This window comes from Hyperolius riggenbachi, chromosome 1 (assembly GCF_040937935.1).
Source record: "Hyperolius riggenbachi isolate aHypRig1 chromosome 1, aHypRig1.pri, whole genome shotgun sequence".
In the NCBI taxonomy this organism is placed as follows: Eukaryota; Metazoa; Chordata; class Amphibia; order Anura; family Hyperoliidae; genus Hyperolius; species Hyperolius riggenbachi.
Genome location: NC_090646.1, coordinates 174,299,960 through 174,321,873, shown reverse-complemented (window position 1 = coordinate 174,321,873; position 21,914 = coordinate 174,299,960). Strand labels below are relative to the sequence as shown.

The 21,914-nt window shown below is 42.0% G+C and overlaps 1 protein-coding gene across 7 annotated transcripts in view; it reads left to right on the top strand.

The window, feature by feature from the left end:
• The window catches only part of RAPGEF2 (Rap guanine nucleotide exchange factor 2), a 417,203-nt gene that overhangs the window by 117,356 nt on the left and 277,933 nt on the right, over positions 1-21,914 (top strand). For all 7 annotated transcript variants that reach the window (XM_068278845.1, XM_068278847.1, XM_068278850.1 and 4 more), the window contains exon 2: positions 21,346-21,416. In XM_068278845.1, coding sequence (XP_068134946.1) covers positions 21,346-21,416 — 71 coding nt within the window. The remainder of the gene's footprint in view (positions 1-21,345; positions 21,417-21,914) is intronic.

The window sequence follows — 21,914 nt, the reverse complement described above, 5'->3', positions numbered from 1 at the left end:
CAGCCATTTCTTGCGGCCTTGGAAGATTTCTGGCAGGCTGCCATCTTATTTTTGTGGAGTGATTAGATAAGTATAGAGAGAATGGGGAATTTAATAATAAGTTGCTCTTTACCATGCTTCTGCATATGTTAAAGGTAGTACTGCAGTTAATGAGCATTTTGAGTAGCCTGTGTCAGATGTATGACTGGAAACTACTGTACTTCACATTAATCTCACAGATAATGCAGACTATTTCCCTTGTCATGTACGGTGTTGCGTTGGTTTATCACAGACTTGGGCAGATGAACATTTTATTAGAAATACTAAAGCCTCATCTACAGGGTACAATTTTCCGTCAGATTGGATCTATTAGATAATTTCCAACCAGTCCAATCGGATTGCGTTAGATTTTGCAACAGATTTTGGTTATTTATCAAAGCAAAATCTTTTGCAAAATTGATCTGAAACAATTTGGACGTCTACACTTGATGCAATTTCTTATTAGATGTATCTAATAGATTCAATTCAATTCACTTTATTGTCATTGTGTAACACAACGAAATTACTTTTCATGACAACCCCATGGTGCATATAGGGAACATAGTGATAGTAACAAGGAAGAGAAGAAATTATACACATATGCCAGGTATTACAGATATTTAAACAATTTGTACACAGTGTTAATTATTTCAGAGAGGATTCAGAGTTCATCAAGTTTATGGCAGATGGGAAAAAGCTGTCTTTCAGTCTGTTTGTGTGTGTGCGGATTGATCTAAAACATTTACCTGATGGAAGGAGCTCAAACAAGGCATTTCCAGGGTGAGTGTTGTCCTTGATAATGTTTTTGGCCCTTCTCACGCTGCGAGTATTAGGGCTCGTTTCCACTATTGCGGTGCAGAATCGCCTGGATTCCACCGCTGTTGAAATTCCATGAATTAGCATGCGGATGCGAATTTTTGCGCGTTTTTTGCCGCGAATTCGCATGCGAATTCGCATAGGTGAGGGTATATGCGAAATTAACCATGTCACTGCCTGTTTGAATTACATTGGTACCTATGCGAATTCGCATGCGAATTCGCATGAAAATTCGCATACCATAGCCGCATGCGAATTTCCTATTAAATACATTAGCGGCGATTCGCATGCATTCCACTCGCAGGCGAATTCGTTGGCTCTTTTGTGCGTTTTTTTACCGCTGAAAAAAACGCACCTCAACAACGCTACAGTGGAAACAGGCCCATCCACTTGCATTACATGTGCGAATCTGCATGTGTTGGACGCATGCATATTCGCGATAGTGGAAACGAGCCCTTATACAAAAGTTCCAGTGATGGTAGTTCAGTGCCAATAATGGCTTCTGCTGTTTTAACAACTCGCTGCAGGGCTTCTCTAGTAGCCTTTGTGCAGCTGTTGTACCAGGCCGTCATGCAATTGGTCAGAACGCTTTCTATAGTGCATCTGTAGAAATTAACCAGCAGCTTCTGTGGGAGGTTAGCGCTCCTTAGTTTTCTCAGAAAGTAGAGGCGTTGTTGTGCTTTGCCAGTTAGAGCTAAAGCATTGTCAGCCCAGGACAGGTTCTCTGCGATGGTGACTCCCAAAAATTTGAAGCTGGAAACTCTCTCCACAGCCTCTGCATTGATCATTAGCGGTAGGTGAGTGGTCTTTTTGGTGGTCCTAAAGTCCAGAATAATTTCTTTGGTCTTCTTTGTATTTATTTAACAGGTTGTTAATGTCGCACCATGCAGTAAGGTTCCTAACTTCTCTGTATGCAGCTTCCTCATTGTCTGATATAAGCCATTTCCATTCTATCTGATGGAAAATTGTACCTTGTAGATGAGGCTTAACAGCTCCACTCCACAAGGGGCCATTGGATTGAAAAGGAGTAACTGTTGTAATTTAATGCTGGGAATACACAGTTAAGATTTTGAGCCATTTAGATGGCTCAATAGATAATTTCGAAAATGTCTAATCTCGCGCCTGATCGTTTCCGAGCTCGATTTTGCATGGGGAACAATGGGAAAAGATAAGAAAAACAAATGGAAGATAAGAGAATCGGGTGCAAAATTGAGTGGGGAATTGATTGGGCGGGATAATCGAGCCTCAAAAACATACTGTGTATTCCCAGCATTATGCCTGGTACACACCATACATTCGTAAAAATGCTGGGAATACACGGTGCCTCGGTTGTCGCGCCGATTACGTCATTACGCGTTTCGGCGCACTGCACCTTCGTCAGATGACGTAACTGAGCATACGGCGCTATTAAGTACTATCGTCGTTACTAGGCAACGTTTAGAACCAATGCTATGCATTGAATGCATAGCTATGGAAGCTTCTCTCATTACATTACAGCAATTATCCCCACCACCGCCATCTTGCGTTCCTTTATATTATTGCCACCATGCATTGTTTTTAAATACTCAAAATTCTCCATATACATACATACTTTATAACATCTTTGCAATAACCCCAAGTAAAATTAGTATATTACCTTGAGATTGCATGTATAAAAAATGCATATATATTTAGCAAATGTATATCAATACATACATTTGCTAAATATATATGTATGTATTTTTTTATATACCCGTATTTTCCACCGTATAAGACGCTCCGGAATATAAGACGCACCCAGGTTTAGAGGGCAAAAACCAGGTGCATCTTGTACATGTTGTAGCCCAAATGGTGTCCTTGTGTATCCCCATGTGTCCTGATGTGTGCTCCTGTGTCCCCCCACGTGGCCTCCTGTGTCCCCCCTTGTGTCCTCCTGTCCAATATGTCTTCCCATGTGCCCAGTGTGTCTCCCATACATTCCCCCTATTTCCTTCATGTGTCCCCTTCTTTCCTTCCCTTTCTCCCCAGCATGTGTTTTCTCTCCCCCCCCCCCCCCGTGACTCCTGGTCCCCCCGCACTGCAGTGCGTAGCCGCAACTTACCTAATCAATGCTCCCACGGCGATGTCAGACTTGTAGCTTACCTTCCAAGCGCCCGCGATGAATGCAGACATCGGTCTCCACATTACTTCTCGCTCTTGTGTCCAGCGTGTACTGATGACGCGATCAGTCTTATACGGCAACGTTGGGGATTCCCTGCCTTTGCCGTATAAGACGCAGGGACTTTTTCTCAACATTTTTTGGGGAGAAAAAGTGTGTCTTATACGGCGGAAAATACGGCATGTATTTTTTATACATGCATTCTCAAGGTAATATACTAATTTTACTTGGGTTTATTGCAAAGATGGTATGAAATATGTATGTATATGGAGAATTTTGAGTATATAAAAACAATGCATGGTGGCAATAATATAAAGGAATGCAAGATGGCGGTGGTGGGGATAATTGCTGTAATGTAATGAGAGAAGCTTCTCCCTGACCCTATGTGGACACCATAGCATTGGTTCTAAACGTTGCCTAGTAACGACGATAGTACTTTTAATAGTGCCTTATGCGCCGTTACGTCATCTGACAAAGGTGCAGGGCGCCAAAACGCATAATGACGTAATCGGTGCGACAACTGAGGCACCGCCCACCCCCTGACTTACACTGCCGGAGCACGGAGCGATAGTCCCCGCTACTGGCCATAGCGAGGTTGCAGCGTGAGGTGTTGGCATCATCTGGATGGTGGAACAGAGTAGCTTGTGGAACACGTGATATGCCTAAAAGTGTTTTTATTTTGTAAGTGTATCATGAATTTTTAACGAAGTGATTAAAGAGACTCCGTAACAAAAATTGCATCCTGTTTTTTATCATCCTACAAGTTCCAAAAGCTATTCTAATGTGTACTGGCTTACTGCAGCACTTTCTACTATCACCATCTCTGTAATATATCAACTTATCTCTCTCTTGTCAGACTTGTCAGGCTGTTTCTGGAAGGCTGCCAAGTTCTTCAGTGTTGTGGTTCTGTGATGCATCTCACCCCTCCCGGCCCCTCTCTGCACACTGCCTGTGTATTATTTAGATTAGTGCAGCTTCTCTCTGCTCTATTATCTTTTACAAGCTGGATAAATCGTCCTCTGAGCTGGCTGGGCTTTCACATACTGAAGAATTACATACAGGCACAGCTGTCTGCACTCTGCAGGAAGAAACAGCCTGACACTTCAGTGGAAGATAGCTGCAGGGGGAAAGAAGCACACAAATGATCTCTTGAGATTAAAAAGGATGGCTGTATACAGCCTGCTTGTGTATGGATGTATTTTCTATGTGTGGACATACTGTACATCAACCTACTTTCTGTTTTGGTGGCCATTTTGTTTGTTTATAAACAAACTTTTTAAAACCGTTCTTAACCACTTTTAATGCGGCGGGGAGCGGCGAAATTGTGACAGAGGGTAATGGGAGATGTCCCCTAACGCACTGGTATGTTTACTTTTGTGCGATTTTAACAATACAGATTCTCTTTAAAGAGGTTAATGCACCAGAGAGCGCTCCTATATTCTTTTTGTTTTTAGACACTTGCTTGTTTGCCCACAAGTCTATGGAGCAGCATAAACTGGAGGCAAAGACTAAACCTTTTCTCCTATTGGATTGAGCACAGTGGACTGCTTGTTTGTCATAAAAAAAAAAAAAAAAAACTACACAGCACCACCTACCATTATCAATAACCACACCCACTGACAATGTGATAGGCTAAAATTTGTTTTTTTTTTCTTTTTTTAATAGATATACAGTACAAATGCACAGTGAGATGCTGGTTGCTAGGCAGTTAGAAACAACTGTTATTTCCCACAATGCAGCAAGGTTCACAGACCGGAAACTGTCAAGACCTAAGTCCTGACATCACACGGTGGGAGGGGTTTCACCACAATATCCGCAACAGACCCCTCCCCCCATCCCCTGATGATCTGTTCAAGAAATGGTAAAGATTTCTAATGGTAGATGGGGTATCAGCTACTAATTGGGAGGAAGTTCCATCCTTTGTTACGGTTTCTATTTAACATGCAGGTAGCACAGATCCTCCCAGTAGTTTTTCGTTTCAGCTTACAAGAAATGTATTTATAAGTTTTAGATTCCGGGTTTGTTCACCCTCATTGACCTCTCTGATAAAGTTTGTAAATAACATGAAAAGGAAAGCATGTGACAGATACTTGCATCTATTTACTGAAACTCTGTTTCCTTACAGCTCACATAACTAGTGCTGCCAGTACCATTGTCAGAGCTACTTGCTAATCCAGAGGTCCAAGTAATTGCAGGTGAATTGCATTGTGTGTTGGTGTGGGAACTCACATGCATGGTTCTGAGCAGCGGTGTTGGATTCCAACATGAAACCAGTCCTGTATTGTAAGAGCAGGCTATCTCGTGATAAGTGGATCACATTACCAGAGGAATAGAGCTGTAGTGTGTACAGAAGCAGCTAATAATCTGTGTGTGAGTTTACTGGGAGGACTCTTGTAAATACTGGATTTGATTACTATAAATATCACACTCAGTATATGGTATGTAATCCCATGGTCAGGCAACCAACCCCCCCCCCCCCCCCCCAGCCTATTCCACTAATAATACAGCTACTAATGGCGCTGCCTCTTCCTTGTATTATTTAAAGGGAACCTAAACTGAGAGGGATATGAATGTTTCCTTTTAAACAATACCAGTTGCCTGGCTCTCTTGCTGATCAATTTGCTGCAGTAGTGGCTGAATCACACACCTGAAACAAGCATGCAGCTAATCCAGTCTGACTTCAGTCAGAGCACCTGATCTGCATGCTTGTTGAAGGGCTGTGGCTAAAAGTATTAGAAGCATAGGATTAGCAGGAGAGTCAGGCAACTGGTATTTTTTATAGGAAAAATCCATCTCCTCCTCAGTTTAGGTTCCCTTTAAGGTACAGCACATTGTACTGAGTGTGAGTTGCTGTTCGATAATACTCGGCGTATCACAGACTTGTTACAAGGTGTGCTTCATGTGCGTGGCAGTAGTAGTATTTTATTTGTTTTAGTATTTATATAGCACCAACATTATGCAGTGCTGTACAGGGTATATCATCTTGTCACTAACTGTCCCTCAGAGGGGCTCACAATCTAATCCCTACCATAGTCCTATGTCTATGTATGCATTGTGTAGTGTACGTATACTAGTCTAGGGCCAATTTAGGGGGAAGCCAATTAACTTAACTGTATGCTTTTGGGATGTGAGCGGAAACCCATGCAGACACGGGGAGAACATACAAACCCCTTGCAGATGTTTACCTTGCTGGGATTCAAACCGGGGACCCAGCGCTGCAAGGCGAGAGCGCTATCCAGTACGCCACTGTGCTGCCACGTATACTTCCCAAACCCTCTCCCCCTTTTGAGCGGCAAGCGATCAGTCACTCTCCATCTGGTATAAGGGATCAACTTATACCACCTTGTCCCCTCAACCTCTTTTAGATCTCAGCAAAATTAAATGTTGGACACAGACAAAATCAATATGGGTTGCAATACTTGTCAGTTTTCCCTTTTGATTTCCGGAAGATTCAATTACACTGATCGAAGCTGCCAGAAATCTGTGCCCCAAAATGTCTGTCGGAATTTTGAATTTTTTTTTTCATTTTTTGTACAAAGATTGGTCAAATGCACGGTTGGACCTAATGGTGGCATTGGAGCAGAGGCTAATTGATGGCCCATAGTGTTGCACTGCAATGAACAGCGCAATGCTATGGTTAGATTGAGTTGGATCGAGTTTCAATAAATTTTACCCTGAAATCTATTGAAAATTGATGTGTTGTGTGTTAGAAATAGATCACTGTCTGATCAGATTTAGATCAGAGAGGTATTTATCATTGGGAGGCAAACTACAAGTGTATGATCAGCCTGTGTGCAAATCCAAGACCTGAGATCCTAATTCTGTGTATAGTTCTTTTGACTTTGGATTTGGATTACTTAGTTATAGAGTGCTATCGTTTTCCATGGCATTGTGAACGTGTTTCACAAATGATATCAGTAGGTGACTTCGACATATTCCATGCAAGAAAATGAGCTGATAACCTGCAGGTTACAGGCTTTCCATTGTTCCTCACTGTGAGTGCAGAGTTCAGCTGGGAGCTTGGTTCTCGGTATAGAAGTAGAATATCAAGCAAATCGAGCACAGAACAGACTGCAGCATAATACAGTAGAATCTCGTTATAGAAAACTCTGATATAGTAAACTGCTGAATATAGTAAACTCCGTCCTCGGGTCCCAACAAATGCTTCTGTATAAATTTACAATGTAAAACCAATTCTTATATAGTAAACTTCTGATATAATAAACTACTTTTCTTGGTCCATTGGAGTTTACTATAAAGGGATTATACTGTATAGCCCTTGTAGCCAAGCATACGTAATTTGTCAGTAGTGTGATGACAGCAAACTGAAATGTCATTCATTTAACATTCAGTGTAGTTTGCCTTCTTAGACCAGAAGGCATTTGCAGTAATTCAGCATTCAGTGAGCGACTGTGGTCACCCACAATGCATCACTACTTAATATGCAAAATATCTCTATGGTTCTGGATGTAAGCCCCGCTTCTGGGGCATAAAGAGATCATTTGCATTGTTGCACATAGCTCCCAACTGTCCCTCTTTCGGGGGGACAGACCCTCTTTGGGAGCCCTGTCCCTCTGTCCCTCTTCCCCCCTCATTTGTCCCTCTTTCCCCCTCATTTGTCCCTCTTTCCCCCTCATTTGTCCCTCTTTCCCCCTCATTTGTCCCTCTTTCCCCCTCATTTGTCCCTCTTTCAGGACTTTGTCCCTCTTTCTATGTAAATATATTTATTTGTATACTAAAAATATGTTTGATTGACTCTAAACTGTATTTCCCATCCTTTAAATTGATATATTACTAATTTTAAAATGTTACTATGGATGAAAATGAACCAGGATAGAAAGGACCAGTGTGGTTTGAATTATAAAACAACATATTTTTCCTATGAAATCTTTATGGTATGCGTGACTAGGGGAGTGGCGGGGGCGTGACCAGGGGTGTGGCATGGGCATGGCTTAAGTGTCCCTTTTTCTCATCTCAGAAAGTTGGAAGGTATTTTGTTGCAGTGTTGCATTGTGGGAAACCACAGTCGTTCACTGAATGCTGAATGATTGCAAATACCTTCTGTTTTAAGAAGGCAAATTACACTGAGCGTTGCTTTTTAGAAGGAGGGTTTTTCAGTCTCTTTTAGTCCCCTATACTTTCCTAGTAGTTTTGGGTCACCCAAGCTGCTGGGGTAATCGGTTTCATTTAAAGAGACACTGAAGCAAAAAAAAAAAAATGATATAATGAATTGGTTGTGTAGTACGGATAATTACTAGAACATTAGTAGCAAAGAAAATATTTTAATTTTATTTTCAGTTACATCTTTTTTTTTTTGTTTTTTTTATAACATTGCATCATTCTCTAATATTTGCAGATTACAAACTACTCAGCATTCTAAATGATTTTACAGAGCAGGCTGGTAAACATTTGACCTGTCCTCTGCAGAAATAAAATACAGTGACTGACAGTTGAGATAACAAGCTTAAAGGTCCGTACACACGCTGGACTGGAGGCAACGACGGGTCCGTCGTCACCTCCCGCTGGGTGGGCGTTCCAACGACAGTCCGGCGTGTGTACGCACTGTCGGCGGACTGATACGGCTGCTTCTGAGCGATCCGCCCGGCGGATCGCTCAGAAACAGCCGTATCAGTCCGCCGACAGTGCGTACACACGCCGGACTGTCGTTGGAACGCCCACCCAGCGGGAGGTGACGACGGACCCGTCGTTGCCTCCAGTCCGGCGTGTGTACGGACCTTAAGACAGAGCTCTCTGTGACTTTAGCTCTTTTGCATAGATAACTGGAGTTTCTTAACTCTTCCTGTACTGGAAACAATATTAGACTTATGTCTCTGCTCCTAATGTTTTATTTCTTAGTTGTACTACACATACAAATCATATCATATTTTCTTTTTTTTCGCTTCAGTGTCTCTTTAACTTAGTAATAGGTCTTATTATTGCGTTCTTGAATAAGCTGGAAAGTGTATATTGTTGTTTGATGCATGATGATTAGCTGGAGAAGGTGACATATTTGTTTATGCTGATTGAGTGCATTGCCAGGAAATCCTCTTGTTTTTTAGCTTGTACTTTCCTGCTGGTCAGCAATGCTGCATAAGGACTGTGTTCCCCACTCCTGTGCCCAGCGCTATTATCCCTGGCAGGAAAGGGATTCTCATTCATTGCTGCTTGCTATTGTGGTGGGAGCTCCAGTGATGTGTGGGCACTATGGAGGGGCCTAATACCCCGGAATGTCCATGGACTTCATGATATTTGTGGAAAATAACTCGTGTTTTAATTTGTCACAAAACACAATTCAGTAGTGTATACCTTGCCAGAGATGGAGTATTCCCCTCCCTTCTTTATGCTGGGCTTCTGTATGGAAGAATTAGGAAACAAAGAATCAAATTGTTGCCTCTAATGTTTTATTGAATAGTTGTTTGGAAATTATGTTTTTTTTAAATGCGTTTATTGTCGAGCAGAAAGCCCAATGTAAAAGTCGCAGATTGCCATCTAGTGGTCACTGAGGATTTGACAAATGTCAGAGGATAAATCGTGTTATACATTGAGCTGGTGCTGAAAGGCTGAGTTTTATTTCCCCCCTTTAATGCAGGGAGATCAAATCTTAAAACTCTCTCTTTTCTTTTAAATTAAGCTTCACATTCTGGTTTTAATGCTGTACTGATCTTTGTAAAATAAGGCATTTTATACCTGTTAAAGCGGACTTGAACTAAGAACTCCTCTCTGCTCTTAAAGATACACCACAGCATAATAACCTTTAAAGAAAAAAAATTCTTTGTTACAGCTGATACAGATCCTATAATAAATCTGCAGGGTTTCTACTACCTGCTTTCATGGAGGCGGACATAGTGTTAGCATCCTGTGCTTTTCAATGAGCTTATCTGCTTTCTTTGCCATGGCAGTCAGGTGACACAAGGGATAGATCAAATTACAACTTGTGATTAGTCACAAATGAGGGGGAATTAGGCTAAACTCTCTAAATACATACAGGGTGCATTTCTCTCTTTTTCCGTTTTCCTTCTGTCCTGTGCAAGAGTTCAGGTCCACTTTAAAGGACAACTGTCGTGAAAGTATGGCGGCTGCAATATTTATTTCCTTTTAAACAATACCAGTTGCCTGGCAGCCCTGCTGATCTGTTTGGCTGCAGTAGTGTCTGAATAACACCAGAAACAAGCAGGCAGATCATCTTGTCAGATCTGACAGTAATGTCAGAAACACATTGTATGCTGAATGCTTGTTCAGGGTCAGTGGCTAAAAGTATTAGAGGCAGAGGATCAGCAGGATACACAGGCAACTTAAAAATCCAGCATGTGTCCCCCAAGCTCATTTAAAGATTGGGTTCAGTAACAACCCCTGAGAGCATTGTCCCTTCCTTACCCTGCCAGCAAGAAGCTACAGCATTGTGTGCTACTCCATTGTAGCTCCGCCCCTCCTCATAGCAACAGTACAGCACTGCAGCAATGTGTCTCTCCTTCCCTCCCCTCCTCATAGCAACGGTATACCTGAGCAACATGTTTATACAACATTTGTTTGCTGAAGCTTCTTTCAGTACGTAACTCTTCTCAGATGTCAACTCATTCCCGACAGCCTTACCACACCTGCCACACCTGAAGGATTCTAGAGATCTCCCTGTTCAATCCCAGCTGAATGGAAATAATTCATTTTTTTACATAATCTGCCTTCACATAATCTGCCTTCTGACTGCTACTAGATGAAGGGATCTATTGACATGTCCGTTCCTGCATTCTGTGAAGTGGACAAAGTTTGTCTGTTTTCACAGCAAGTGTGTACTGGTCCTTAAACTAGAACAGTAGTGAAAATAACATAATGAATAAAATTGCTTTTTTTTCCCTACAATCTTAATTTATAAATTATTTATTCAGTATTTGGCCCATTGTAAAAACAATCCTCAACCCGATTTACATTCTGAAATGGATTACAGGTGGTGACATCTTTAGTCCACACAGGTGATCTCCGAGGAATGTTAGGGCTCAAACCCACAAGCAGCACTTTCTAAGCGCTAGTGATTTGAAAAAGCTCTCGCTAATGCAATGCTATGGGGGATTTTTATAAAATCACATCGCTCAAGTGGGATCACTCCCATAGCATTACATTAGCAAGAGCTTTTCAAATCACAAAGTGTTGTTCAGAAAAGCGCTGCTAGTAGGTTCTAGGCCTTACTGAGAGTTCTATGCTCAGAAGGAGATATTTTGCTTTCTTGGCAGTTGGAAACAGCTGTTATTTCCCACAATGCAATGAGGTTCACAGACAGGAAACTATCAGGGCCATGGCCCTGACAACACACTGTACTAAGGGTATCATCACAATACCACTTGCTGGCTACAAATTCAAATACTGTAAGTTTATTTTTTTCAATAAACATTATTCCTGTAGACCTCACTGTCTGCGGTTTCCATTCATGCGATGCAATTCACTTTTGAATCGCAACGCATGGTTGCCTACATTTTGGGCCGATTGTGCCCACGATCCCATTTAGTGTAATGAATGACAATTACAAGCTCCGCCTCCAGAAGTGACTTGCAACGCAGGGCTTTATTTTATGCCTAGTACACACAATGAGATTTTCAGGCAGATTTCCTGCCAGATGGATTATTTTCAACCTGGCCGAACTGATTTCGATCGATTTTCCAATTGATTTTTCATGGAAGTGAAAGCAAAATCGATCGGAAAATTGATCAAAATCAGATTGGACATGTTGAAAATAATCGTTCTGGCAGGAAATCTGCCTGAAAATATCATTGTGTGTACTAGGCAATACACAGCAGATCACAATGCAATTCAGGTGCGATTCTGATGCGATTTTCACTGGATGCTAGGAACACAAGGAGAAAAGGTGGAAAGACTGTTGCACTTTTAAAAATCTCATCGAAATCGCAGCTAAATCACATGTAGCATGAGGGCCCATTCACATTTGAGCGGTTTGCCTGCGATTTCGGCAAAACGCTCAAACTCTAGCGCTTTTCAAAGCGCTAGGGTAATAAGTCTATGGGCCCGTTCTCATTTGTGCGATTTGCACTAATCGCCGCAAATCGGCCAAAAACACTAAACGTAAACTCGTAGCCTGCAGCATTTTCAGGTGATTTCCCGGTGATCGCGTTTTAGTGCTATAGAAGCGCAAAACGCGATCGCTAAAAAAATCACATGTGAATGGTGACTTTTTTTTTTTTGAGCGTTAATCGCCAAAAACTGCCAGAGCAAACCGCTAGCAAAATCGCTAGCGTTTTGTGCTCAGCAAGTGTGCATGGGTCCTAAAAGAGCCCTTTCTGTGCTTTTCCAAATAACCATTTGATTCGTCAGTGAAAAGCATTTATCTGATAATAGCATTTGTTTTGTGAATGACTGTTGATACATCGCTGACATTGGATATCAGGACACTTCTGTTTAATACTGATTTGTCAGATTTTTTTTTATTTTTTTTATTTTTTTTAACACAAGATTGTTGGATGAAACAACAGGCAGCTGTCAGGCTTGAGGTCTCTCAGCTGGTCCCCAGAGATAGTCACACATGACATCAATAATAGCGCTTTGTGAGATCCAGATTGTAGCATTTGGTGGGACCCTTGCCACGTGTTGTGAGTCATATGAAGGGAGATAACTCGCAGTACCAGATTCAGTATGCTGCAGTCTGTGGAACAGAAGAGCTAAGCGCTGCCATGTTGGACAGTGTTCTGGACAGAACATTCTTCCTTTGTTGTTTGGTGTCCATGAAATGCTAACCTAGATATGAAACGGATTATTTTGGAGAGGTGCTTCTGGTATATTGCATGACAGAGGTTTTCTCAAGAGGCATGACTAGATTAGTAAAGTGTGGATATATTGCATTTCTCTGACACCACATGCATAAATGACACACTGGTGTATCCGGCATGGATGCTCAGCAAGCCAGAAATATCAAATATTCTGAAGTATTCGCATACCGGTACTTATATATTTTTCATAAGCTTCTTGAAGCCTTGGCAATGGTTCAGTATTTAGTGTACTTACTGGCTTCCCGGAACTCTCATTGGTACTTATCCGTTAGCCGTGCGCATCCGGCAGGTGGCGTTGTTGTTGCTAATTCCAATCATAATTACTTCACGTAACAAAACTGTGACTGTAAACGGCGCAGGTGGCGCTAATTGCATTCCTAGTTAAGGTAACAATACTGTATGTATATTAAAAAAGTGGGATAATTAAATGACAAGCCGGCGGCAATGTAACAGATCAAGCCGCCGGCTTCGTGTCTCGCTCTACTCCCCCCTTGCCCTCTCTTGTATAGAGCCCTGGGGGGGGTGGGGGGACATGCGTGTCCTCCCAGAGTCGTTCGTCGCAGCAGGGAATCCTGCTTGTTTTATAGCGACGAACGACTCTGGGGGGACACGAGTCCCCTCCCCCCAGGGCTGCCAGTGTTCTATACAAGAGAGGGCAAGGGGGGAGGAGAGGGAGACACGAAGCCGGCGGCTTGATCTGTTACATTGCCGCCGGTTTATTTGTCATTTAATTATCTCACTTTTTTAATATACATATTGTTATCTTAACTAGGAATGCAATTAGCGCCACCTGCACCGTTTACTTTCATAGGTTTGTTACGTGAAGTAATTATGATTGAAATTAGCAACAACAGCGCCACCTGCCGGATGCGCACGGCTAACGGATATGTACCTTCTCATTTTTCTACATACTTTGGCTCTTTTTTTTTTTTTTTTAAGAATTTTACACAAATAAAATATAAATATCTCCTGTAATGTCCTTAGATTTTCTGCTGTGGTGTTTTATTTATATGGAGAGGGGAGATGCACATCTAAAGGGAGACAAGGTGCCATATTTTGCATTTCACAGCCTTGGGTTGATTGTGTGATTATAGTAGACAGATGCTTCCACTTATTTCCTGTCAGGATTCCACTGCAATTACTTCTCACTTTATTTTTACTACACAAATAGACAAGTCTGCAGTAAAGTATACTACAACTGTTGTAATGTCTGTAATTGCCCTTGTGAGGATTATTCTTTCTCCTTGAGAATGGAATTACACTTTGACGTAGAACACACATATTAGTCTCTCTAATATTCTTTAGGCATACTTGTTAAACGGATTAGCATATTGTCAGTATGTATGGATTATTAAAATCTAGTCAGCCCTCTCTGATTAGGTGAATAGGAGAGGCTGCCATTAGTCACACAATTTTCATATTTGATGCAGCTGTTCCAGAGAAATAGCCTTTGGAAATGTGTATCACATGGCCAGACCCTAGAGATCTGTGCAGAGTGTGGGGCTGCCAGCAGAGTGGGAGTTGCTTCCTCTGCACAGAGCCATCACCCGACCCCGCCCACCTCCTCCCTCTGCTCTATCCTATCAACAGGGTGAGCTCTGTTCACAGGAAAATACTTTCTGGTGTCCTATCCCAGCTCCTCCCTGACTTGTGGACTAGGGGGAGGAGTTTGGATAACTTGCTGACTGCACTTTAGTCTAGCCGAGCTGCATCTGACACTGATAGGAAGTCACGGTTTCAAAACCAACCCACCAGGTAATAAGAAAATGTATAATTCAGATAAGTTTTACATGCATTACACTAAGCTTAATGTATTGTAAATGTACAGTATAATCTATTCCACAAATTATGCATTAATAAAACATAAGGCTGAATTAGGACTTTATATTATATATGAACCTGGTGACTGACATACACGGTTTCTCATTTCATATAAAGTCTACATTACATTCTGTGGAAGCCACAGCCCACCAGGAGTCCAGGTGCTGCATGAGGTGAAGCACCAGTTAATCCTCTAAGTGTGTACCAAATAATTTGGCTAAGGGAACTCATTGGCATTTGTGAGCGGGTGGCATCTGTGCAAAGGCAGCAACTCTCACTGACCACTTCTGTTTGCTGCTCATGTGACTTGGTTTTCAGTCCTCCTCACAACCTAAAATCACTCTGCACTATTGTGTCTACTCTAGAGTAAAAGCCTCAAGATGGAAATTCTGACCAGCATTTTTATATTTTGGCAGCAAATGTGTGTTTTGTTTTTCATTCGACATTACCTCTTGGTAATGATGACATTTGCCCAGTTGTGAAGTGTGAATTTTTAATTCCAGGTCCTGTTCAGATGTGATACATCGTGTCAGTTAGGAAGTTCTTGCTAGTGGAGGCTCTAAAATGTTCCCGGTAGGCACTGATTAATGTTGATGATTACTGGTCATCAATGACGTTAAGATTATTGTAAATTAAGTGCAATACATTTATAAAAGTGAGACAGTTTACATATATCTACATCCCTCTCCAAATTCAGGATCCTACATCCAGTATGCATTTAAATAGTTTTTTTGCATTCTATAGCGTTTTCCATTTCCAGATCACCTAGCTTAAGGCTGCTTTCACAGTAAGACGTTACAGGCGCATGTTAGTGCAGCCTGTAACGCAGCCCCACCGCACAGTAATGAAAAATCAATGGGCTGTTCACAGTGCTCACGTTGTAACAAAGCACATCCGTTGAGAGTGCTGCATGCTGTGCGTTATGCGCGACTAAGCCGCGTTAGACTGTGCGCACATGCTCAGTAGTGTTGGGGAGGAGTGGAGAGCGGCCAAACACATGGCTAATTAATATTCACTGCACGGTGTGACGTGCAGTGTTTACTTCCTAGAGCGGCCGCTCTGTGCGGCGATTGGCCGGGCGGGACCACGTGATGCCGCATGCGTCCAAGAGTACACATTACGGCATCACGGACGCCAGAGTGAGCTGCACAACGCGGCTCACTCTGACGTCCACATCAGAGAGCACCAGGCGATGCGTTAGGGGCGCGTTATGTGCCCTATAACGTCCCCTAAACGCAACGTACTGGTGTGTAACTAGCCTAAAGAAAACTCGAGGTAAGAGACATATGGAAGCTGACATATTTTCTTTTAAACAATGCACATTGCCTGGCTGTCCTTCTCATCCACTGCCTCGAATACTTTTAATCATAGACCCTGAACAAGCATATGCAGTTGAAAAGTTTCTGACTGAAGTCTGACTGGATTAGTTGCATGCCTGTTTCAGGTGTGTGATTCAGACACTACTGATGCCAGAATGATCAGCAGGACTGCCAGGCAACAGGTATTGTTTAAAAGGAAATAAATATGGCAGCCTGAATATTCCTCAAACCTCAAGTTCCTTTTAACATCATTGAGCTCCAACTCTTACCCATTCCTATCCCTTGTCCTCTGTGCATTAGCATATTGGCTGCAGAGTACCCCACTGCTGCCACCCACTGTGGGAAAAACAGCTGGTAAAATCAGTGGACTACCCAGACAAAACGTCCTAGAAAAAACTCTCTGCACACCAAGAGCGCTTTTAAAAACGCTACAGCTTTGAAAAGCGCTTGGCTAATGTTTGTAGGGGATGGATCACACCAGGGCGATGTGATTTTTTTTTGTTTGTTTTGTTTCCTAAATGAAAATGCGGGTCCTGCAGCATTTCTGAGGCACAATACAGCCTGAATGTTGAGTATATTGAAGTGGAAAATCGCTTTTAAAAACAAAATAGAGCGATTTTTCCAAGTTTTCTTTTTGTTTAATACAAAAGCTGTGCACTTCTAGCTCTACTGTACAAAAAATAAAAAATTGCTATACCAAAACGCTCCAAAAAACGCTAGGCATACCTAGAAAATCGCTAGGCACATGCCTAGAATCACTTAGAAAAATCACTTCTAAAAACGCTTTGCGTTTGTGATTACGCTAGCGCTATTATGTGTGTACCAGCCCATAGATTAATTGAAAACTTTAGCTTGACTTCCTTTGTCTCACTGGAAATGTTAGTACAACTTTCCAGTGAGGCTCACTTCACAGATGAAAAATAGCTACTTTTTACAAGGTTAAAGGGTCAGAAAGCAGGCATTTTATATGCATGTTTCCTGATTGCCTTCCTAGCTTGCAGCAGAATGTGCCTCCCATGTGTTCTGGCTGCCATGGCTCACTGACTAGAGCTCACTGCAGGATTCCTGACTGCATCCTCCTGCCAGGGTTGCTGCTGGCAACCTAGAGATAATGCAATGCTACTCTAATGAAGTCATTCGGAATAATTACCATGTGGAATGTATTTCCCTCTCCTTCCTCTCTGCAGTGGAGCACCAATAAAGACTAAATGACGCTCATCAGTCTTTTAAAGCTTCATACACCTCTCTGTTTGTGCGGTTGCCAAGAATCGTCCTGTTCGCTGTGGCTGCTTATCTGATCAGGTGCTTGAATGCTGTTTGTTCACGATTGAGCTTGATAATTGATTGTATTTTTCCAACTAAATGTAAATGTTGCCGCAGTTTGTTTGTATACAGATTGAAATGGAATGACACACAGAAATTTTCAGGCTGCCTAACACAAGTGATTTTCATATTTATATAGCGCCGACATCTTCCGCAGCGCTGTACAAAGTATAATGTCTTGTCACTTAACTGTCCTTCAGAGGGGCTCACAATCTAATCCCTGCCATAGTCTTATGTGTATGTTTGTATCGTGTATGTATTGTAATCAACGGCCAATTTAGGAGGAAGCCAATTAACTTACCTGTATATTTTTGGGATGTGAGAAACCAGAGTTTCCGGAGGAAACCCACACAGAAACGGGGAGCGCATACAAACTCCGTACAGATAACTGTCTGGTGGGGATTCAAACCGGGGAGCCAGCACTATAAAGTGAGTGTTCAATCCACTACACTACTGTGCTGCCCAAGCAATTGCCCCCATTGATCCCTGTCTGATCTGAATCTGATCAGAGAGTGACTCTTACCATACACCGCACTTAGATTACACTATGAAATCTATTTCAATACAGTGCAACGCTTCAGGCCGTTTTTTTCTGTGCCCCCTGATAGACTGAAATTTTCTGTTCGATTCCTTTTATAATTTTGATAGTTTTTCATCAAAATACAGTACATTTGAAATTACGATTGTTCTATAGTTTCCGGCCAGATTTGATTGCATTGATCAAATCTGCCAGGAATCGCTTGGAAAATTGAGGGAGGATAAGCACACCAGTGGTACATTTTCCACCATTTTAGCATCTTTGACATGTTCCATGCATTTCAGGTTGTTGGTTTGTAGCCTTATGGATGCACTGGTATTCCACTATTCATGTGTGTAAAGGGAAACCGATAATCCCACACACACAAATCCCATGTCTCCGGGTTCAGTCTCTCACACGCCATAGACATTTATTTCATAATACAATAACCGCATTGTACAATATGCGTGTCTACATTTGGACATTCATTTACTGAGGAGCCATCATCTCTGCATATGTCTTTTCTGAAAGAACCGCCCCCACACAATTATTATATGTACTGTACACCATCATCCTGATTTATAGTACACAGCATTAGAAACCTATATTACCAGTTAGAGGCAGTTGTCTAGCGGTGTACGGAACATGCTTGCTGTGTATAAAGAAGCACCTTTTTCTGTATGTTCCAGTTGGTTGTGAATGGCAGCATTACTTCTCAGGTAATGTTGCACTTTCAGCAGAATGTTCCTTTGCATTTCCCTTCCCATCCCTCAGACTGGATACATCTGCTAGTGCCTGCTACCTGTGCATTGGATGTGTGTCTGGACCAGTGAAGGACTGTGGACAGGTTTACAAGTAGCAGTACATAATCATGCATGGCGTCGTATCTCCAGCATCCAGGAATCAGTAGCTGTTAATAATCCATTGCTGTGGTGATGAATGGGGTTGCCACCCTGCCATGTAATCCCAGTTGTGAAGGAAGGTTCCCCCTGTGCTCCATTATCAGTGTGTGCAGTCACAGGGGACTAGCTGCTCATGTAGCCCCCAGTTTAGTGATGACTCGGGCCCTGCCTGCTGTGTCCCCAGGTGTTGCACTGGAGCGCTGAGGAGCTCTGGGATCATTTTTCCCCATCTGTCTGCACCTCTTGAGAAAGACACTTATTTTACTTGCCGCCAGAGAAGAACGCAATCTATCAAGCACACTTGTAATACAACGCTGCGCGTGTGGAGTTTTTATTTTATTTTTTTCCCTCTGGGCCAAGCGCCTAATGATTAGTGGATAACACTATTCCTATCCATCTGGAATGCCAGGCTGCATCATTTCTAGCTTGATATTTTTCCTACAGAGTATTCATCTTGGTATTAAAAGCTGCTCTAAACCCTCGTTGATGACTTCTGCATTGCCTTGTCTATTACTCAAACACAAATGTGTTGACAGTACCCTTTTTCTTGGCTTCAGTCCGGACTTACACAGTGTGGGCAGATTATCATCAGCTAAGATAGGCAGAGAGAGAGGAGAAGGAAAAAATATCAAATTAATTGCTGTAAATATATGCTGCCGATGTCATTATACCGCTTCATGTCTTCACCGGTCCTGCTGCTTTATCATTCTCTAAACATGCATTTATATACAAAGAGAGGAAAGCAAGAGTCTTCTGTGCTAACCAAAGCCATTATTGTTGTGCTGCATAAAATAAAAAATTCAAACTAGCGCCTGATTGGCTGCAGTAGGAAGCAGCACTTTGGCTTCCTTTCAGTATTATTAGGTCATAGAAAGATTGTATTGCAAGGTTCAGTGTCCTTTCATGCTGTAGATGAATGGGAGCACAAGCTGCTAGAAAGGGAATTTTGCCTTTGCAGAATTTAGTGTACTTATTGATAACGTTCTACTTTACATTATGTCACTTTTTAAATATTATTTGAAGATGCTTACTGGCTGATTTCTTTCTATTAACTTTTATTGTGAAAGCACATCTGTACTCCACATACAAGCGAAGACATTTAATTCTTGGCTGCCCAAAAAGCTTATGCATTCATTCGGAACTAATGTTATCATGACTGCCTGGTTAGGCTGCATCCAGTTTCGTTAGGCTCTAGACTCTTTTATATTCTTTCACTATACGGCAAGGCAGCCTGCACTGTTTGTGGGTGACAGTTTTGAAATGTAAATGTGGTACAAAATGGAGAAATGGTGCATTTTGTAGCATAGTGCCACTGGAGATGCAGAGGGACCTGTGTTATCTCTGCAATAGCAGAAGTGTGCCCACTGCAGGTATAACAACCACCTTAGTAATAAATGGATGAACAATGTACTTGCTTGCAGCTGAAAACGGAGATGATGGTTCCCAATCCAGGGAGACCAAGTGGTTAGCTGGAGCTGGGAAACATTGGGTCAGTTTTACTTTTACAGTTTATGTGGAACTAAAGTCTGAATTTCCTCTCTGCTCTAAAAGATTAGCCACAGCATTACAACCTCTATGGAAATAATGCATTCATTACAATTTATGGAAGTCCTAAAAACGCTAACGTTTTATTAGGTTTCACTTTTGCAGGGAACATTGTAGGGTTTAAGCCTCAGTGTTGGGCTGATTCCAGCCTGAGTCTGCAGATTTTCTCTGGCGGGGAAACGCTGCTATGGATTGCATCAGAATAGCACTGCGGTGTGATTCAGGATAGCATGCTGCAGGTTCCTGCAGCACCCAAATCCCTATAGCCGTGCATGGGACAGCTAAGCAATTCTGATGAGCACTCGCATCAATGCAAGTGCCAGCATGCATCCTACAAGACCCACGCTGGCTCAGTGGAAAACGACCCTTAAGGTGGCCATACACTTGTCAGATTAGCAGAAGATAGATCATTAGATAGATTTCTTATCTATCTGATGTGTTTAGGAATATTTTTTACTAGGATTAGAATTCCAATAGATTTCAGTTTGAAATCTATTGAAAATCGATCTGATGGCATTTTTTTGCCATCAGATTTCCATTAGGGACAATGCAAAATGATAAGCAATCTCAACAGATCGACCTGGATTTTCCACCCTGCCAGATCGATTGAAATCAATCGAAATCGGCCGCCAATCGGTCGATCGGTCAACCGATTTGCAATCGATCTATCAAAATCGATCGATCGGCCAGAAAATCGGCTAAGTGTATGGGCCCCTTTAGGGGTTTTTCTAATCGCTTTGTGATTTTATAAGCTCTTGCTAATGTTATCCTATGTATGTGTTCTCATTGGAGCGATGTGATTTTGTAAAAATCCCTCATAGCATTTCAATAGCAAGAGCTTTTCAAATCATTAGGGCTTAAAAAGCTCTTGTAGTGTGAACAAGCCCTAACCCTGTGCCAGAGCAGAAGCTCCTACAGTCTATTCACCACTGCTGATAACAGCTAATCAGACACTTTGATCTAATCTTTGAAACACAAAGAAGTGAATTCTACAGCAACTATATGTGGAATAAAGATTTTTCATTGTGTGTTCTGCAGGAGTTCAGGTCTGCTTTAAAACTGTTTTAAAAATGATTGGGAGGGGAATCAGAGTGAGGGGGTAACGTACAATTATTTACTTCCACCATGTTCGCTATTAATATACCTTCGTTGTAAACCTATTGTTTCTTGTGTCTTATAGGATCTGGAGATCGTTTATTCCTATCTCCATGGGATGGAAGCATTGTCCAATCTTCGGGAGCATCAGCTGAGGTTAGTCACCCTTACAACATGAATAGACAGAACATGACCTATCCATTACATTTAACAATACAGGAAATATCAGGTTTTATACTTTTATGTTCAGTGCTTTCTAAACGTGTTTAACTAGGAGGATATGAAATATTACTTATGAATATTTTATGTGTACTATTTGAGGCAAAAGGCTATTAGTCTTGTACAGCTTTGTTTAACAGCCAATTTTATGTAATCTGTTGACCCACCTTGAAAGGCTGCTAACAGAGGAAGAACCCAGTCCTCCCATTCAGCCAAATAAGGCCTCTGTCACATGGACAGCTCTCTACTAATGTCCATACATTGGCAGATGTTGCAGCAGATTCGATTATCAGATCTATCCCTTTCAGATCAGAGAGGGATATATTGCTGCCAGACATCTGCACACAGATTTCCAATAGATTTCAGCATGAAATCTGTGCAGCTTCCCCTGCCTATCAGGCCTCCTAGGTCTCCCTCATGTTATATATACCTTCT